Source organism: Scleropages formosus, chromosome 23 (assembly GCF_900964775.1).
Source record: "Scleropages formosus chromosome 23, fSclFor1.1, whole genome shotgun sequence".
In the NCBI taxonomy this organism is placed as follows: Eukaryota; Metazoa; Chordata; class Actinopteri; order Osteoglossiformes; family Osteoglossidae; genus Scleropages; species Scleropages formosus.
This window is the reverse complement of record NC_041828.1, coordinates 9,512,260-9,528,620: the sequence shown is the minus strand read 5'-3', so window position 1 is coordinate 9,528,620 and position 16,361 is coordinate 9,512,260. Positions and strand designations below refer to the sequence as shown.

Here is a 16,361-nt window from a genome sequence, read left to right as displayed (position 1 = left end):
CACTAAACGCGATTATTAAATTTAATTTGTATTGATCACACCGCAACAACATAAAAATATAAATTTTAATACTGGTTTAATAAAAGCGTTGTAGTGTTGTTGTGACGCTCCGTCCCCTTCCCCCCCCTCCTCGTCGTGACGCGGTAGTGTATCCCGTTTCGCAGTTGGTTCTCAGACCGAGGGAGTAGCAGTTTGAGATTGAGATCCTGAGACCTGCAGCGAAAGCGCGGAAGAAGAGGGTCGTATTGCCGAGCTGCTCCGGGGTGGGAGGGGAGGAAACACCTCGACGATGGCGGCCGCCCTAGGCTCCCGGACCCTCAGCAAGGACGACGTGAACTACAGGATGCATTTCCGAATGATCAACGAGCAGCAGGTGGAGGACATCACCATCGAGTTCTTCTACAAGCCGCACACCATCACGTTGCTCTCGTGCACCGTGCTCAGCCTCATGTACTTCGCCTTCGCCAGGTGGGTGATGGATCGGGGGGACACGTAGCACAGAGCAGAGAGACACACTGCATCGCTGTAAAAAGACATCACCAGTCCGCGCACCACACGGCTGCACCAGCCTGCACTTTGTCCGCCTGCCCCGTGCATTCCGTTCTCCAGGGGCCCCTCGTCCCTGTCCGACTTCCCGTTTGTCGGAGACGCGGAACACCCAGGATCGCCGCCCGTGCCCGTGCCGCTCTTTTCCCTGCACGTTCCCGCACGTGACACGACGTATTGCTGCGCGCGATGTTTACCGACGGAAACGTCGAAGGTTTTACCCTCGCTGGCACCTTTCTTTCACATTTGTCGTTCTCCCCCGCGACATGTTTGTAAAGCCCTGGCGTGTGTGTTTTAGGTGGTAGATAGATTACGTTTTTTTTTTTTTTTTTGCATAACTGCACCGTTCTTGTGCGACGTCCGCATGCCATTTCACGCAGCGTGACGTGAGGTGCAAATTCTAGAACACACGGACGGAGAGACAGAGTAAAACAACAGGACCCACACAGCCAAGAAGAGTACTGTTTATGTATGCTTATTATTATTTATAATTATTATTGTTGGTGGTATTATTATAAGAAAAATAATTGTTTTTCAAAAGTCAGGTTGCCCAGTTGGCCTTCCATTAGGACTGTGAAAGAGTTAAATTTTCAGGTCGTGTGTGTTCAGTCTAGACTCAAAGCTGAACCCTCTGGATGATGGAATGATATATTATTTGGATTTCCACACACAGGTATGCAGAAGGATTTAGTGCTGTAGTCCATGTTGCAGAAGTGCGTCGGGTTTCCAGACCACATCACGGTGCCTGAGGATGGAGAGGGGAAGTGCTGGCTGACAACGCGCTTGGCTTTGTCTTGAACCCTTTGCTCGGCGTTCCTGGGTTACGCGCAGTTTCCGATTTCCGCAGACGCTGTATCGGGACTCCGTGTGAGCCAGAGGACACACACACACGTCATGTTTTATTAAACCCCGAGCACATCCGTCTAAGGATGACGGGCAGAGAGAATTCTTCCAGCAATAAAAGACACGTGATTTGTCTCTCCAAAAACATGGCAGTAGAAACTCCTGGAATTATATTTCGCTTTTGAAGTTTTGGCACGTTTCTGAACGTCGCTTTTGGGAATTTGGAATGCCAAACGAGTGCCTTTGGTTAGTGTCCACAGTGAAATTTCAGCTGGCTTTAGCATGAGAATTTGTCAAAAAGTGAATCCAAAGAATTCAGTTCAGTTTATTTTTATATGGTGTCCTTTCCAGTTGCTTAACATGTGGTTTTCCCTAGGGTGATCCACGAGTAGTATGACAGCAAATGAATTTGGCAGAATAGGCACATACAAGCAAAACTGCACACAAAGACCAGTGAATTAGTTTAAGATTCTTTGCTCTCAGTTCAGTTCTTTGATCTGAGGACACAAAGAAATGATAGATGGCCATGTATACCATTCAATATATGCATGCTGTCCTAATACAATTAGTATTCTTTATTTAGCTGCCAAATTATAGTATTACAGGATCATCTGAACTACCCTGTTTTTCTCCCTGTTATACCTCTCAGATAATTCTTTATCAAAGGAGGGTAATTAAATCTACCATCTACTAGAGTAATTTGCAAATGAAAGCTCTGCAGAAAGAAAAGGTATAGAGAACAATGGCACTTGACACGTCTTTAACCCACCACCTCCACATCTGCTCCTATATCTCTTCTTCAAACATTGAGACCCTGTAGGAGTAGGAATGTGGACATATGCACAGAACTTTATTAGTTACTGATTTTAATGATCTTTTCACCGTTAACTGTTGCTTTTCTCTGAAGTGACTTTGTTTAGGGATTACACATTAAGCTACTTAACATTTATACAGCAGGTTAAATTTTACAGTACTAGTACAGGATAAGTACCTTGATCAAGGGTTTACATTTACATTTATTCATTTAGCAGATGCTTTTCTCCAAACTGATGTACTGCATCTCAGAGAACAATACAGCAGTGCATTTCACTAATAGAGGGAGAGGTTTGGATGTAGACGTGATTCGTGAGTACAGTCAATTTGTCTCATACCACCACATGAACCAGTATACATCAGAATGATAGGCTTTTCCATGATCAAACAAATTATTAAACATAGCAAACAGTTTATGTTTATCAAGGAGTAGGTGTGGGATTCATTCCTGCATCTTTGATGGTGACTCAATAGTGTTGGCTACTACTCAACTTGCTGCTCCTGACTTATTAGTTAATTCTGGCTCCCGCTCAGGGCAACACCTTAGTTCTATGCACACGCACACATTGTCTGAACCGCTTGTCCCATACGGGGTCACGGGGAGCCAGAGTCTAACCCGGCAACACAGGGCGTAAGGCTGGAGGGGACACACCCAGGACGGGACGCCAGTCCACCGCAAGGCACTCCAAGCGGGACTTGAACCCCAGACCTACCGGAGAGCAGGACCCAGTCCAACCCACTGCGCCACCGCATCCCCCCTCTAGTTCTATCCATTATTCTGAAAATAGATCACACACTGCTTGTCAAAACCCTGGGGCAGTGTTATAACTTACATCAGCATTGACTTTGGCTTTTGTCAAATGGATCAAGAGTTGAGTTTAAGATATGAAATTGGAGAAATATCTTATAGCCAAATTTCAGTAATCCTATGAAACCTAATATTACATTGATTGGTTGCTTTGAATTATTTGCCTTTTGTAATAAAATCATTATGTATATTTGCTGCTGGTGTACATCTAGTCCTTGGTGCAAAGTTTCCCATTGTCTGTATGAGTCAACTTTGTGTCAATCTGACTGTGGTTCTTTTTTTTTTTTTTTTTTTTGTTTGCTTGTTTCTGTGTTCATGACAGGAATGATGGTGATCCTGACAATAACCTTCGTGTAGGCCTCATCCTGGTTGTGTTTTTCTTCCTCATCATCAGTGTCCTTGCCTTCCCAAATGGTATGGGCCCGACCTGCCCTACACATACATTTATTGTTGGATAGCGGTAGGGGTGTCGTAGCATTGTTTAGTATACATCATTTGGTGAATGTAAATAATTCTTCACAGAACTGAGTACAGTGTTCGATGAGGCTGCTTCCTGGTTGGTTAGTTTTATTTCTCTTTCAGGCCCATTCACCAGACCACATCCAGCAATATGGCGAATGGTTTTTGGTGAGTGACACCTGTGACTTTGTTGTACATGTTTCCAAACAGGCATCAGGGTGTAACTTTTGTGCACAGCACCTGAAATGGCTATTCTTCCCACTTTGCGGGCCAAGTCTTGGTCTATGGAGAATGACCAGAGCTGTATGAGTTCTAGTCCAGTCCACATATATTCGTAGCTGTGCTGAAACATGCTGTGTGGCCTGCTCTGAATTGTTGGAGAGCTCCGTCCTCACCCGCTGGAAGTTCAGAATGAGTTTTTCTTCTGTTAGCACAGACATTCTGTAATTCTTAGCCAAGTTTACTTTTCCCATTGATGACTGAAACATGTTAAATGACTCCATTTATGATATCCGTTAGTTTTTCTTGCTGTATATCTGATTAATTTTCCCCTCATTATTTTGATGTTTGTGGATTTTTTTTTTTCTTTTTTTTTTCTCTCTCCTCTCTCTCCCCGAACTGGACTATGCTGTCTTTCACTCTGCTGCATCTATTCGATGTGGTTGTTGGGGCTGTCAGCTGCAATTTCTGTCTGCTCCTGTTATTTCCCCACTCATCACTGAGACAAAACGCATCACATCGTTTCACTGTGTAGAGCCCCTGTAGCCCAGTTTAGTGTGTGTGTGTGTGTGTGTGTGTGGAGTGGGTGAGTGTACATCTGAGGATCCTAAAAGAATACAACTGCCTGTGTGAGACAAATCTTCAAATTCCATTTCTTTGGTATTCAAGGAGTTGTGTATTCCAAACCCAGAAGATATGAATACAATAGTATTTTATAGTAGAAGCAGATGGAACATGCACACGTCTGTAAAATATTGGGTTCTAGACCATTGCTGTGTTATAACTTTTGGACGTGGGGGGGAGGGGGGGAGATCACCCAGTGTCCTCCAGTGAATTTGATGAAGGCCTTTTTTTGAAGGGGCTGTTGACTTGACACGTTGCTTTCCCCACCAGGTCTGAGTGTTCTTTACTTCCTGTTCCTGGTCTTCCTCATCTTCTTGAACTGGGACCAAGTGAAAACCTTGATGTACTGGCTGGATCCTGATTTGCGCTATGCCATGCGAGAGGCTGATGTCATGGTGAGGGTCCTTTCTCTGAACCCCTGCTTTCCTCTGCTACTCCTCTGCTAGCGGGGAGTCGGGAGTGAATTCAGCCGCATGTCCCTGGTTCAGTCTCGTTGTCTTTTTCACTCACCTTCTCCAGTTAAATAAATCATCTTTTCTTTTTCCAACATTACCATTTTGTTTTAGTAAAACTGATCTCACGTGGTGGGGGGCGCAGTGGGTTGGACCGGGTCCTGCTCTCCGGTGGGTCTGGGGTTCAAGTCCTGCTTGGGATGCCTTGCGACGGACTGGTGTCCCGTCCTGGGTGTGTCCCCTCCAGCCTTATGCCCCGAGTTGCCGGGGTAGGCTCCGGCTCCCCGCGACCCCGTATGGGACAAGCGGTTCAGAAAGTATGTGTGTGTGTGTGTGTGTGTGTGTGTGTGTGTGTGTGAGATCTTGCATGGATTTCAGCGGTTGTCTTTCCCAGTAGTAGAGGCTGGACTGGCAGAAGACATGTATCAGTGCTAATTGATGTTTTCACCTCAAGTGGTGAGAACAGTGTGGATCCTTTGGTATGTAAATATAATATTTTCCCTTGTATGTATTCCCTGCATACATACGTACTTGTGATTCATGTCTAGAGCCTTAATTAAAGGAACAAAGCTGAAAACAAAGCTGCTTTCGCTTAATAAGCAGCCACTGGTATTGCCAGAAACTTTGCCACGGAGAAACATAAAGGTGAAGTTTGACCCTCTGAGCCTTTGCATGAGGATATAATCCAATGAAATATGATTAATGTTCGTGAAGAGATAATACCAGCTTTGGCTAAGAGATTTCCTGAAGACTCTGAGGACAGAGCTGCTTCAGCATTAGGCCCAATTGGATTAATGAGCAGCTACCAATTAACAGCAGGTTGCAGAGCCCACCCTAGTAACGGTTGCCATGTATGAGTGACCATCAGGCTTTAAGGGTTCTTATCTTTATTGGTGCTTCCTGACACACAGCCTTTAGTGTAGGTAATGTTTGACTACACAGATAATGTAAATGCACTATGTATTTGTTCTCAGGTTTTAGTGCCTTCAGAGAAGTAGAGATGTGAAATGGCGAGTTAAAAATAACATTCTTGTTTTTGTTGTACCATTTTGTACAATGTCTCATGGTGTTAGCACAATTTTTGTTCCTCAGCTGTAATCTGCAAAGTCATGAATGAATGCAGTAGTGTTCCTATGCAGAAAACATTTACAATGCTAGAACTGAATTCTGTTGCTTTTGAATGGTGTCCCATACAGGATGTTCTCCGATTATGGTCTACACTTCCTGGAACAGACACCAGACCCACTGCCACCATGAACTGAATACACAGTTACTGAAAATGGATGAATGCATGCACTGTAATCACACCCTTTCCACAAACTGCTTTGCAAAGTACTCGCTGGAGTGGTTTACAAACATGTTGCATTCCGTTGTCCATCACATTTCCTTAATGTATTTGCAGTATTGGTTTCTGGTGAGAGTGGAACAAGTACGAGGGCGAAGTGCTTCACTGACCTCCTGTCCCTCTCTCTCTCTCTCTCTACCTGTAGGATTATGCTGTCAATTGTCATGTGATCACCTGGGAACGGATCCTGAGCCACTTTGACATCTTTGCCTTCGGTCATTTCTGGGGCTGGGCCATGAAAGCGCTGCTGATCCGCAGCTATGGCCTCTGCTGGACCATCAGCATCACCTGGGAGCTTACAGAGGTGTGGGTGGGGCCACTGGGTTGTGAGCAAAGTACTCGAAAGGCATGATCAGTGAATTTTCTCCCTCAAATGGGTTAAACAGTGAGGATTGAAAGAAGCAAAAGTAAGAACTGTTGTCACTGTATCCTGTCAGGAGGCGATCATTCATAGCGTTGTACCTCATTGGCGGAGCTAAACGTTACATGTAAATATATGCCACTGCAGTTATGTTGCTGTCCTTCAGATAAAGTATTGGAAAGTACTGGAGTGCAGACAGTGCTAGTTTTGGCAATCATCTAACAATCCGACTTCAGCGGGTTGACTTTGCCACCAAACACTGTTGTTGCAGTAAAGACCATGGTAGAACCTGCAGGTAATGAAATGAAAATAAAGTTCTTTGGAAACGCTATGAATATCTCATAGGCTTGATTATGTCTAAAATGACCATTATTAACAGTACAGTTTTACAGTAGTATTGCAACTAGATGGACACTGTTGAACTGAAGATGTTTGATGTATGAGAGCAGTATTCCTTTGTGTGACAAGTGGGTGGAAGGAGCTGCCAAGACAGTAATTCTCATTGTCACAGTTTATTCCATTAGACGCCATCATCCGGTTCAAAGTCCGGAGTGAATTACAATGTAAGAATGCAACTAATAGCCTTACTTACAACAGCTGAATCACTGCGTACTGCTTAGAGTACACTACTGTTGAATAATACAGTGCAAATGTAAACTGGGCCAAAGGCAGTGAAGTGCTGAGTCATCAGTGGTGCATCGGCTCTCTAGTTTGAGTCTGAAACAGCCCAGCCAAAGTCAGACAAAGGCTGCTTTTTATTCCTCAGTTTGGATGGTAGTGGGACATTCATTGAGAATGGGCTCGTCCCGAGGACGAGATGGGGCAGGGGTGAGAGGGGGTGCTTAACAGTTGAGCAGAGGACAGTTTTGGGATGAAAACATGGTTCAGGGCCACATGGGATCAGGCAAGGGTGAGTGGAAGTAGTGAGGGTGAGCGAGGTCTGCACCCACTGCTTTAAATAGCATCTCAGACCTGTGCTTTCCATGATGAAGCACTGAGGGGAAAGTTCACATAGCTCCTAATTGGTGATCCTCATTATCCCCCTGTTGGGTATTGTTCCTGCTGACTCATGAATTAATGAAACATTAAGTCTGTTGTTTATTGCATGTTGCATGTTGTTTATTCCATTCAGATCTTATTTAGTTGTCAGTTACTACAGTGATTGCGAAGATTCTGTGGAAACGGTCTTGTGAAAACATCTAACGTATGGACATTTTGTTCCTTGTGCCCTGTAATTATTCATACATGCACGTATTGCATGGCTAATATAATTCTTGGGTCTCCACTTTAGCAGTGTATATTGTATTATTCAAAAAACAGGGATGGACGGAAAAGAAGTTGCTGTTGCAGGGCAGACTTTGTGCGGGCTGAGTCATATCCCGTACCATCCCCACACACACACACACACACACACACACACACACACACACACACACAGACATGAATTCTTCTGACAAACAGTGTGGGGACTTCCCAGCAGCTGGACAAGGGCTCGGTATAGCTGTTGTAGTTTTGTTCATGAGGTTTCTTAGCAACGGGGAAGGGACCCTCATCTTTGCATCCTCCACACGTGGAACCACTTATCTTCTTTGCTTCACTAACAGGGAGACCATAGAGTTTCTCAACTCTGTTGTTAGGAAGAGCTCAGCCACTTTTCAGGTGCACACTGTACCTAACAAGTGAAATGTGAGCACAATCCGAGCGAGTTGTGGTTTCTGTACTGTTACTAGAAATGCGTTGAAGCAACTTTGTGTGAACGGCATGTGTGACTTTGCAAGAGGTCAGGGTGGTTGCTATGGGACCCAAAGGGTTTGAGTTACAGCTATAGCAGAGCGGCATTTGTTGCTTCTAGCTATGTCAGGGCAGCAGTGTGTGTTTTGTTGGAGACGTGCTGAGGGTCCGTTACAGCAAGGTGGCATATGGCTGTCTGTCTTGTTCATAATGTAGCACAAGTCTATAGCAGAGATCGCATGACAGAAATTAAGTTAAACAAATGAAGTTTTGATATTTTTCAGTGGCCATTGTGATGACATCATGGCCTTCTGCTATAGCTTTTTTTTTTAGTACTGTCCCCATTTTATCTTTCCTTCTGAGTTTTTCTCTCCTGTTTTCTTCACTTATCCAGTGAATCTCTTATCAGTAGTGTCGCTTTATTTATGAGGAGTTTGTGTGTGATGTGTAGTGTCCCCCCCCCCCCCCTTTTTACTCCTGACCTCGATTTTTGTCCTCAGCTGTTCTTCATGCACCTGCTGCCCAACTTTGCTGAGTGCTGGTGGGACCAGGTGATCCTGGACATTCTGCTGTGTAACGGAGGGGGCATCTGGCTGGGCATGACTGTGTGTCGCTTCCTGGAGATCCGTACATATCACTGGGCCAGTATCAAGTACGTTCTCTGGGGCATGGAGGGTGGGGGAGAACAGCACCAGAGGAAAAACTCACGAGCACCTGTGAACATCTTAAAAATCATGCAACCCAAAGTAAAACAATGGCTGATTCCCTGAGCAGGCATGTGAAACCATAGTCCTCTATCCACACTTTAGTTATGGATGGAAGGTCTCACAATTTACTACACTACAGGAGGAAATACAGTGAGAATTAAACTGTAATTATTAATGTGAGTAATTGAATAGTGAAGCGATAAAAGCTTGATTGTTATGCTGACTGTGGGACCTTAGCAACAGTGCTGTACAATCCTGTAATATGATGCACCAGAATTTAGTGAACTCAATACTGGGAACTTGATGCCTGTGATGGTGAATTGTTTCTCATTACTTTGATGGTTCCTAACAATAAAATATTGTTGCCTACATGTTTTCAGGCCAGATAAAGGATAATTGTGTCGCAGCTGAAATGGAGCCATTAATATCTTTATCCGTTTCCCATTTGTACTAATCCTGAGCTCTTTCCTTGTAGTCTAGGTTAGTCTGTCTAGGCCTAATGCCATGTGTGAAACTGACATATTTAAATTCAGACAGATTGTATTCAGTCCAGAAAGTGACCCATTTTATTGTTGTTTTGTGAATTGTTTCACAGTGCCATCCCCTGTGATGTGAGGACCTTCTGTTTTAAATAATTTCTCTTTTCTGTGTTGCTGTGTCTCTGTTTGTCACGGTGTCTGTCTGTTCCTGCCGTGTGTGTCCGTACGTGTATGCGTGTGTGTTCACGTTCAGGGACATCCACACAACCACAGGGAAGCTGAAGCGTGCTGTGTTACAGTTCACGCCGGCCAGCTGGACCTATGTGCGCTGGTTCGACCCAAAATCTTCCTTCCAGAGGGTGGCGGGTATCTACCTTTTCATGATTATCTGGCAGGTGAGCCACGCTGCTGTGTGAATGCAGACAGTAGCGGGTGTGTTTTGACCTGCATCTCTGTACACAGCGGAACAAGCCACTGCAGAGCCAATCTTTATACCTGAAACAGCAGGGGAGGTGACTTCCCATCTGCTTTAAGGCTGGAGTTTCTGATATTTGCACATTCACACTTATTCATTTATCAAGACGCTTTTCTCCAAAGAGACGTACATGTCATAGAAGATACAATGTGTGCATTACATTAGTGGAAAGAGAGACTTGGATGCAGACACTTGATTCTTACATGCAGTTAGTTTCTTTCTTACCACCATATGAATCGATGTACATCACACAAGTAGCTGTATAAAACTTTATCTGAGTATCGAAGATTCCTAACTAGTAATTTTTTGTGTGTGTGTGTGTGTGTGTGTGTGTGTGTGTGTATATATATATATATATATATATATATATATATATATATAGGGGGGGTGCGGTGGCGCAGTGGGTTGGACCACAGTTCTGCTCTCTGGTGGGTCTGGGGTTCGAGTCCCACTTGGGGTGCCTTGCGACGGACTGGCGTCCCGTCCTGGGTGTGTCCCCTCCCCCTCCAGCCTTACGCCCTGTGTTGCCGGGTAGGCTCCGGTTCCCTCGTGACCCCGTATGGGACAAGCGGTTCTGAAAATGTGTGTGTGTGTGTGTGTGTGGAGATGTACGGCGCTTTGGAGAAAGGCATCTGCTAAATGAATAAATGTAGATAGATAAGCATTTATGTTACATTACAGGAGCAGATGCATGAAGATTTATCCATATTTAGGGTAACCTTACTGAAGTGTACTACAGCTGGAGGTGAGGCTTGAACCTGTGACCTCTGGGTCCAGAAGTAGCAGCTACAAGCTAGACCAACATTATCCAGGTTATAATTGTGTGGTTTCCCCCACTGCTTTAACACCCTTCCAAATGAGCACAGGGTGCCTTGGGCACTGGGGAGGCCTCTCTTGGTTGTTTTCAGTTGGTGTAGTAGTTGATCTCTCTTTCTGCCTTCCTATCCCACAGCTTACAGAACTGAACACCTTCTTCCTGAAGCATATCTTCGTGTTCCAGGCCTCTCACGCACTCAGCTGGTGCCGCATACTCTTCATCGGAGTCATCACCGCCCCAACTGTTCGGTAAGGGCAGTCTCCGCCCTTCTCTGCCTCTCATGCTCTCCTCTGCATCAGTGCAGTGTTTGTGGACCTGTGCGTTTGACATCGTTGTCTTTGCAGCACAGCATTCAGATCCCTGTGCAGCAGTTGGTGTTCCAATGTGTCTGTTCCTCCTCGGTTTTGTTAAAGAGGAAGGTGGGAGACTGTGTAGTGTGGACTGTGCTCAGTACTTGGTCACTATATTCATGTCAGACTTGTAACAAGTGTTTTGGAAGACGAGTTACGTTTTGGGGACAGCAGGTAATTAGATCCATGCCTTTGTACTCAAAACCTCAGATTTGATTCCCTCTCCTGCTTGATCAAATACTTTGATCAAAAAAGAATCTGGTTAAGTGAACTTTAGGAAAATTGAGTACTCTTTGCTGATGGTTTGTCCTTGCATTGTTCTTTCTGAAAAGTCTTTTGCTGAAGTACTAGGCCATTCATAAAAATGTTTTGGAGAAATAATATCTTTGTGTTTCTATTTCAGGCAGTATTACGCCTATCTCACAGATACACAGTGTAAGCGAGTCGGGACACAGTGTTGGGTTTTTGGGTAAGTGTTGAAAAATATATTTGTATCATATAACCTTATATTATTACCTAATTTCCCCACTGTATCTGTACCATATTTTATGTGTAAATTTTCACATACCATAATTACTATTAACTAGGTTCTCAAACAAAGGTTCTCTGAAGGGGAGGGTGTGTTTTAGTTAAATATATGTACAGCATTCTCACATAAGAGTGATAATAGCACCAAAAAAACAGGTCATTCAGTTGTCTGAATATGACCAGAGGGGATTGTATGAATGCAGACTCATCCCTGAGGATTAAGAATGTGGGGGTTGATGGGGGGGGTAGTTCCTGTTATAATCCTTACCAAGAGACATGCTTAATTCTACACTCAGTACACTAAGTCCTGGGAAGCAATGTTCTCCTGGAGTCTGCTGGGCAGAATGAACATGGTTCTCCTGTGTGGTGGTGGTGGTGGTGGTGTTGTTGTTAATAATAATAAAAAAAAATCTGTATAGGCTTGGTCTTTCCTACAAGAGGATTGGCAACTTGATCTGTAGAAAAAGGAATTTTGGATTATGTTCGTCCTTAATTTAGTATTAGCACCTAAGTGGTACAATACAGAGGGGACCCAGCCGTTTGCCCAAAGAAGACAAAACAGAGAATTGTCAGTCTGTGTCTCAGAAGAGCTTTTTGGTACTTTTGTTACATTTTCTCTTGTCTTTCCTAAGCAGTCAGACATGAAGGATCTGGATGCCTCTGTGATTTTGGGTTTTTTTTTTTCTTTTTTTTTAATGTTCTCCCTTGTTTTCTTCTCCTATTCAGGGCCATTGCTTTCTTGGAAGCCCTGGCTTGTATCAAATTTGGCCAGGATCTGTTTTCAAAAACTCAGATCTTATATGTCATCCTGTGGCTCCTGTGTGTGGTAAGACATTTTCCCTCATCACTACTGTTCCTCTTCCTCTTTCTCAGACCCTTTCTTTGGCTTCTGCTTTATGAGTATATTTTGACACCATTGCCCTTAGCACAGCAGAACAGACGGTTTATACTCTTACTATGTGTAGCACTGTATGTAATATTTCCCAGATGGGATCTGTGTTTATATGTGCTGCTGTGGTAGTAGTGGATTAATGTTTGAGATTTATGGCCATGATACCAAATAACCTCTCTGTTGGTTGGCTTCCTCTTCCAGGCCTTCATCACCTTCCTCTGCCTGTATGGGATGGTGTGGTATGCGCAGAACTATGGCCCCAGGCTCAAGGTGTGTATTCTTCTTCTGCTCTCAGCAAAACTTCTATGTAGTGATGTGTGAGAGCAGCATGGAATTGCAGTTGGGATGCTGATCTCGAAAATGCAAGAACACGGTGGCTTATATATATATTGTCATGATTATAAAATCCAAACTTTTACCTGCAGAGCCTTTCAGAGTGTGAAGACAGCAACTACATTGACTCCTGTGGATATGTGCCAGAAGTCATCAAAGGTACCATGACAATAGCATATCGTACACCCCGTGTCATCTATCCTTTATGCTCTCAGTGGGAAATGGTTGTTCTTGCCATTTTCTCTGCATTTGATCCTTAGTGGTCAGCAATACCATCATCAAACTGTCTGCTTCAAAGGGGAGATGCCACAAGATCTATGGATGTAACTCTATGCTGACTGGATTTGGAGAAGCACAGAGTTGGAATGTCTGGTGATAAAGGAGGACATAAAATAAGCCACTTTCTTTTTTTCCTAGGGGAAAAGGAGTCTGGGAGCAACACTCACTCGTCCAGGCGGCGGAAGGGCTCTGCGAAGAACAAGACCATTAATGGGCTAGGGGGCAAAAAGTAATAGGAGATGGCCAAGGTTTTTCTTGATTGAGAGACAAGGATATGAAGAGTGAGAGAGAGATGGACAGGAGGGAGGGCAAGCAGAAGCAAGAGTATGCACACAAAGCAGACGGGTGACAGTGAAGTAAGGGAGATAGGCCTCGATCAGGTGTTGATCCTGCAGTGTTTGTCCACGTTTAGGCTGCTTTTGGTTCTACCCTCTGCATTCCTTAAACTTGACAAACAGTAGGTTAGTACCAAACCCACCTATTGCACACACTGACCCCACAACCACACAAAATCAGCAAAGGGACTCTCCACGAATCACCATGCCCCACCTCTGTCCTGCTAATATGACACGTGAGTGTGTACTTGCACATTTTCTAAATATTTCCTATTCTGAGTTTAGACTTTGTGGCTAAATAAGGACTGGAATGTAACCAGGAAGCAGTTATGTGAACACACTGTTTCCATGGCAGCTGCATTTGTATGGAGGCTTTTGGTATCGTCGAGCATGTGGTTCAGTTGCCCACCCCGAACCACTGGGTGCCCCACGTGTTGGTACTGGCCTGCATATTTCTCTCTGTTCTGTACGGTGACCCTAAGCCGCAGTCATGCCCGTTTTGCCTTCCATCACACATTGCTTGCCTGCTCTTCTCTTGTCATTTTTCTTTTCACTGAAAAGCACAGAGGAAAAAAAGATTTTTGGCTTAGATTTTTAGCAATAACAATTTCTGCTTGCACTGCTTACAACTTTCACTTTGCCCTTTGTATCCATAGAGGACATGTCTCCAGGCTGTATCTGCACTTCTTTCCCCCAAGAACACGCTGGCATGCATTTGCTCACCATTGTCTACTGGGTTTATGTGGTACTTGAGTGTATGTAAATCGATTGCATGGGTGTGTCTAGCTGTGAGTCTCTGCTGGATGTTAATCTCACTGAAACAAGGTCCATGTCTTAGCCGCTATACGTGTCACTGCAGACATCAGCTGAGCTGGTTTACTGTAGGCAGACGTGTTTGACTGGAGCACAGCCGCTGAATGTCAGGAGAATAGTACCATCTTTCCTCTGGACCGAGGACCCCGTATGTCCTTAAATCACTGTGTGCTTTAAGGGGCTTCTCAGCACAGCCAGATGTTTAACCTCACAGCTAGCACAGTGGCCCTTTACTGTGCAGGACAATCTAGGCCCCAGCTGGCCCCTACTTCCCATTTCACTGGTAATACTGCCCCATATCCCCATGGTCTTAGTTGTCAGTTTAACCATGTTTGTGCACTGTACTCTACTTCTACAGACAGCACTAATTTTTGCCAAAAACCTGTTTAAACTGTTTTGCCTTTTTTTCCAAGCACAAGGTCAAAAGGTATCAGTTCCTTGCATATAATTTTGTACACCTTTTTTCTATTGGAATGTAGCTTCATGATTCAAACATTTTACATACGATAGAAGGTTATTCACAGCTTCTCCCAGTGCAAATGGGGGGTGGTATCGACTTGCATGTGGTGCACTTCATTCCTGTTCCCCAAGTGTCCTCTCCCCATATGGTTTTATGCACATAATGGCACTTGTGTGATGTTTTAACATGCTGTCCTTTTTTCTTCTTTTTCTACTTGTTACCCAAAAATCACAAATGAATGATTTTTACTTACTCGTTAAATAATAATTTTGCCATTTTTTTTAATGAGCTCGTAAAACGTCAGATTCCATTAGATAACATAACTGATGGTGTAGATCTGGACAGGACACTGCCGTTCAGACCCTGTTGACCCCAACTGGTGGCTGTACAGTCTGCGCTAGTGACGTTTGTTACATACCTGCACTGCTTCGGCTAGAATGAAGAGAATTTAACTCACACTTGTAACAGTTTTTGTACACAAGCAAAATGTATTGATGTATTTGGTCTCTAAATATAATTTGTCTGTGTGAACTAATCACTGTGGAAGGGTTGGATGAACAGTGTTCCTTATGAATGATCAACAGAGAATGAAACTAAGAAATATTATGCCGTGTACTGAGTGAGATGCGTATGGCAAAATGCAAGGTTAAACGCTCAGTTGGAGACCTTGTATTATAAAAAGCAGAGTACAATAATAAAATACTTGTATAATGAAAGTATTAAACTGACCAGTTTATATCCTGGAGGATGTTTTGAAATCAAGATGCATTTGTAATATGTAAATCCAGCTTTAAAAAAATACTATGGAAATTCCATTGTCTTTCTTTCCAAGCAATATTTCATTCAGTAACAGCACAGTAACGGGTTAAATTTCAAGATGGTTGCCGCTCTCAATAATCAATCCAAGTTCAAAGCCACCTGTCCTGAGCAGGGTTGTGGTAAACTGGAGTCCATCCCAGGAGTATTGGGCACAAGGCTGGGCAGAACACCCTGGATGGGATGCCAGTCCAGCACAGGGTAGCCGCACACACACTCTCAGCTTTCAATAAGCATTCATCGAATTACATTGTCTTCCATGTAGTGATATTACAATTTGATATCAGACTAGGAGATTACTTTTTATGTCAGACATTTAACACACAGGTGATCCTGAAAAGAAAGCTGAAGGACTTGGTGACATTTTCTTAAAATGCATGCATTTTAAAGTGTGTTATTTTGTATGAGGTGTTTACACTTGCCTTGCTTTTTTTTTGTTTTAGAGTGCTTAGGTGTGTGTGTGGGTGTGTGTGTGTGTGTGTGTGTGTGTGTGTGGGGACTCTGCCACGAGGGGGCAGGATAAGACTCTCCTGCCCCAGTGTCAGTCACATGGCATTTGTTCCAACCACAGTCCCTCCTCCTTGGCTGATGGGCTCTGCTATTTTCTGTTCACTGTGTTTTTCCTTTCAGCTGCTGGGGGGAGAAGGGCTGTGTGGGTGAATGTTTGTGGTCCCAGCCCCCCTCACTTGTGGCCACTGTGTGCACTAGGAGGGGGTTCCGACTGAGAGAAGCTCTGCAGGTGGCACTGCGATCCCTGCAGACGTGCACTTTACCGCAAGGGCCCCCAGTTGACCAACCATGCATTGGAAAAATACCTATGGGCCTCCAGGCCACCAAGATGGAGAGATGCAGGGCAGTTGCCTTCCCAGATCCTGT

The 16,361-nt window shown here is 44.2% G+C and overlaps 1 protein-coding gene across 1 annotated transcript; it reads left to right on the top strand.

Moving 5' to 3' along the window:
* Positions 1 to 187: 187 nt before the first annotated feature.
* On the top strand, positions 188 to 15,470 carry LOC108933418 (phosphatidylserine synthase 1). The gene is made up of 13 exons (XM_018750467.2): positions 188 to 468; positions 3,333 to 3,424; positions 3,593 to 3,637; positions 4,583 to 4,707; positions 6,255 to 6,413; positions 8,702 to 8,853; positions 9,641 to 9,782; positions 10,815 to 10,927; positions 11,433 to 11,498; positions 12,284 to 12,383; positions 12,651 to 12,719; positions 12,875 to 12,941; positions 13,200 to 15,470. Exons 1-13 carry the CDS (start codon positions 290 to 292, stop codon positions 13,292 to 13,294), a joined length of 1,404 nt encoding a protein of 467 aa, XP_018605983.1. The 5' UTR covers positions 188 to 289; the 3' UTR covers positions 13,295 to 15,470.
* Positions 15,471 to 16,361: the final 891 nt, after the last annotated feature.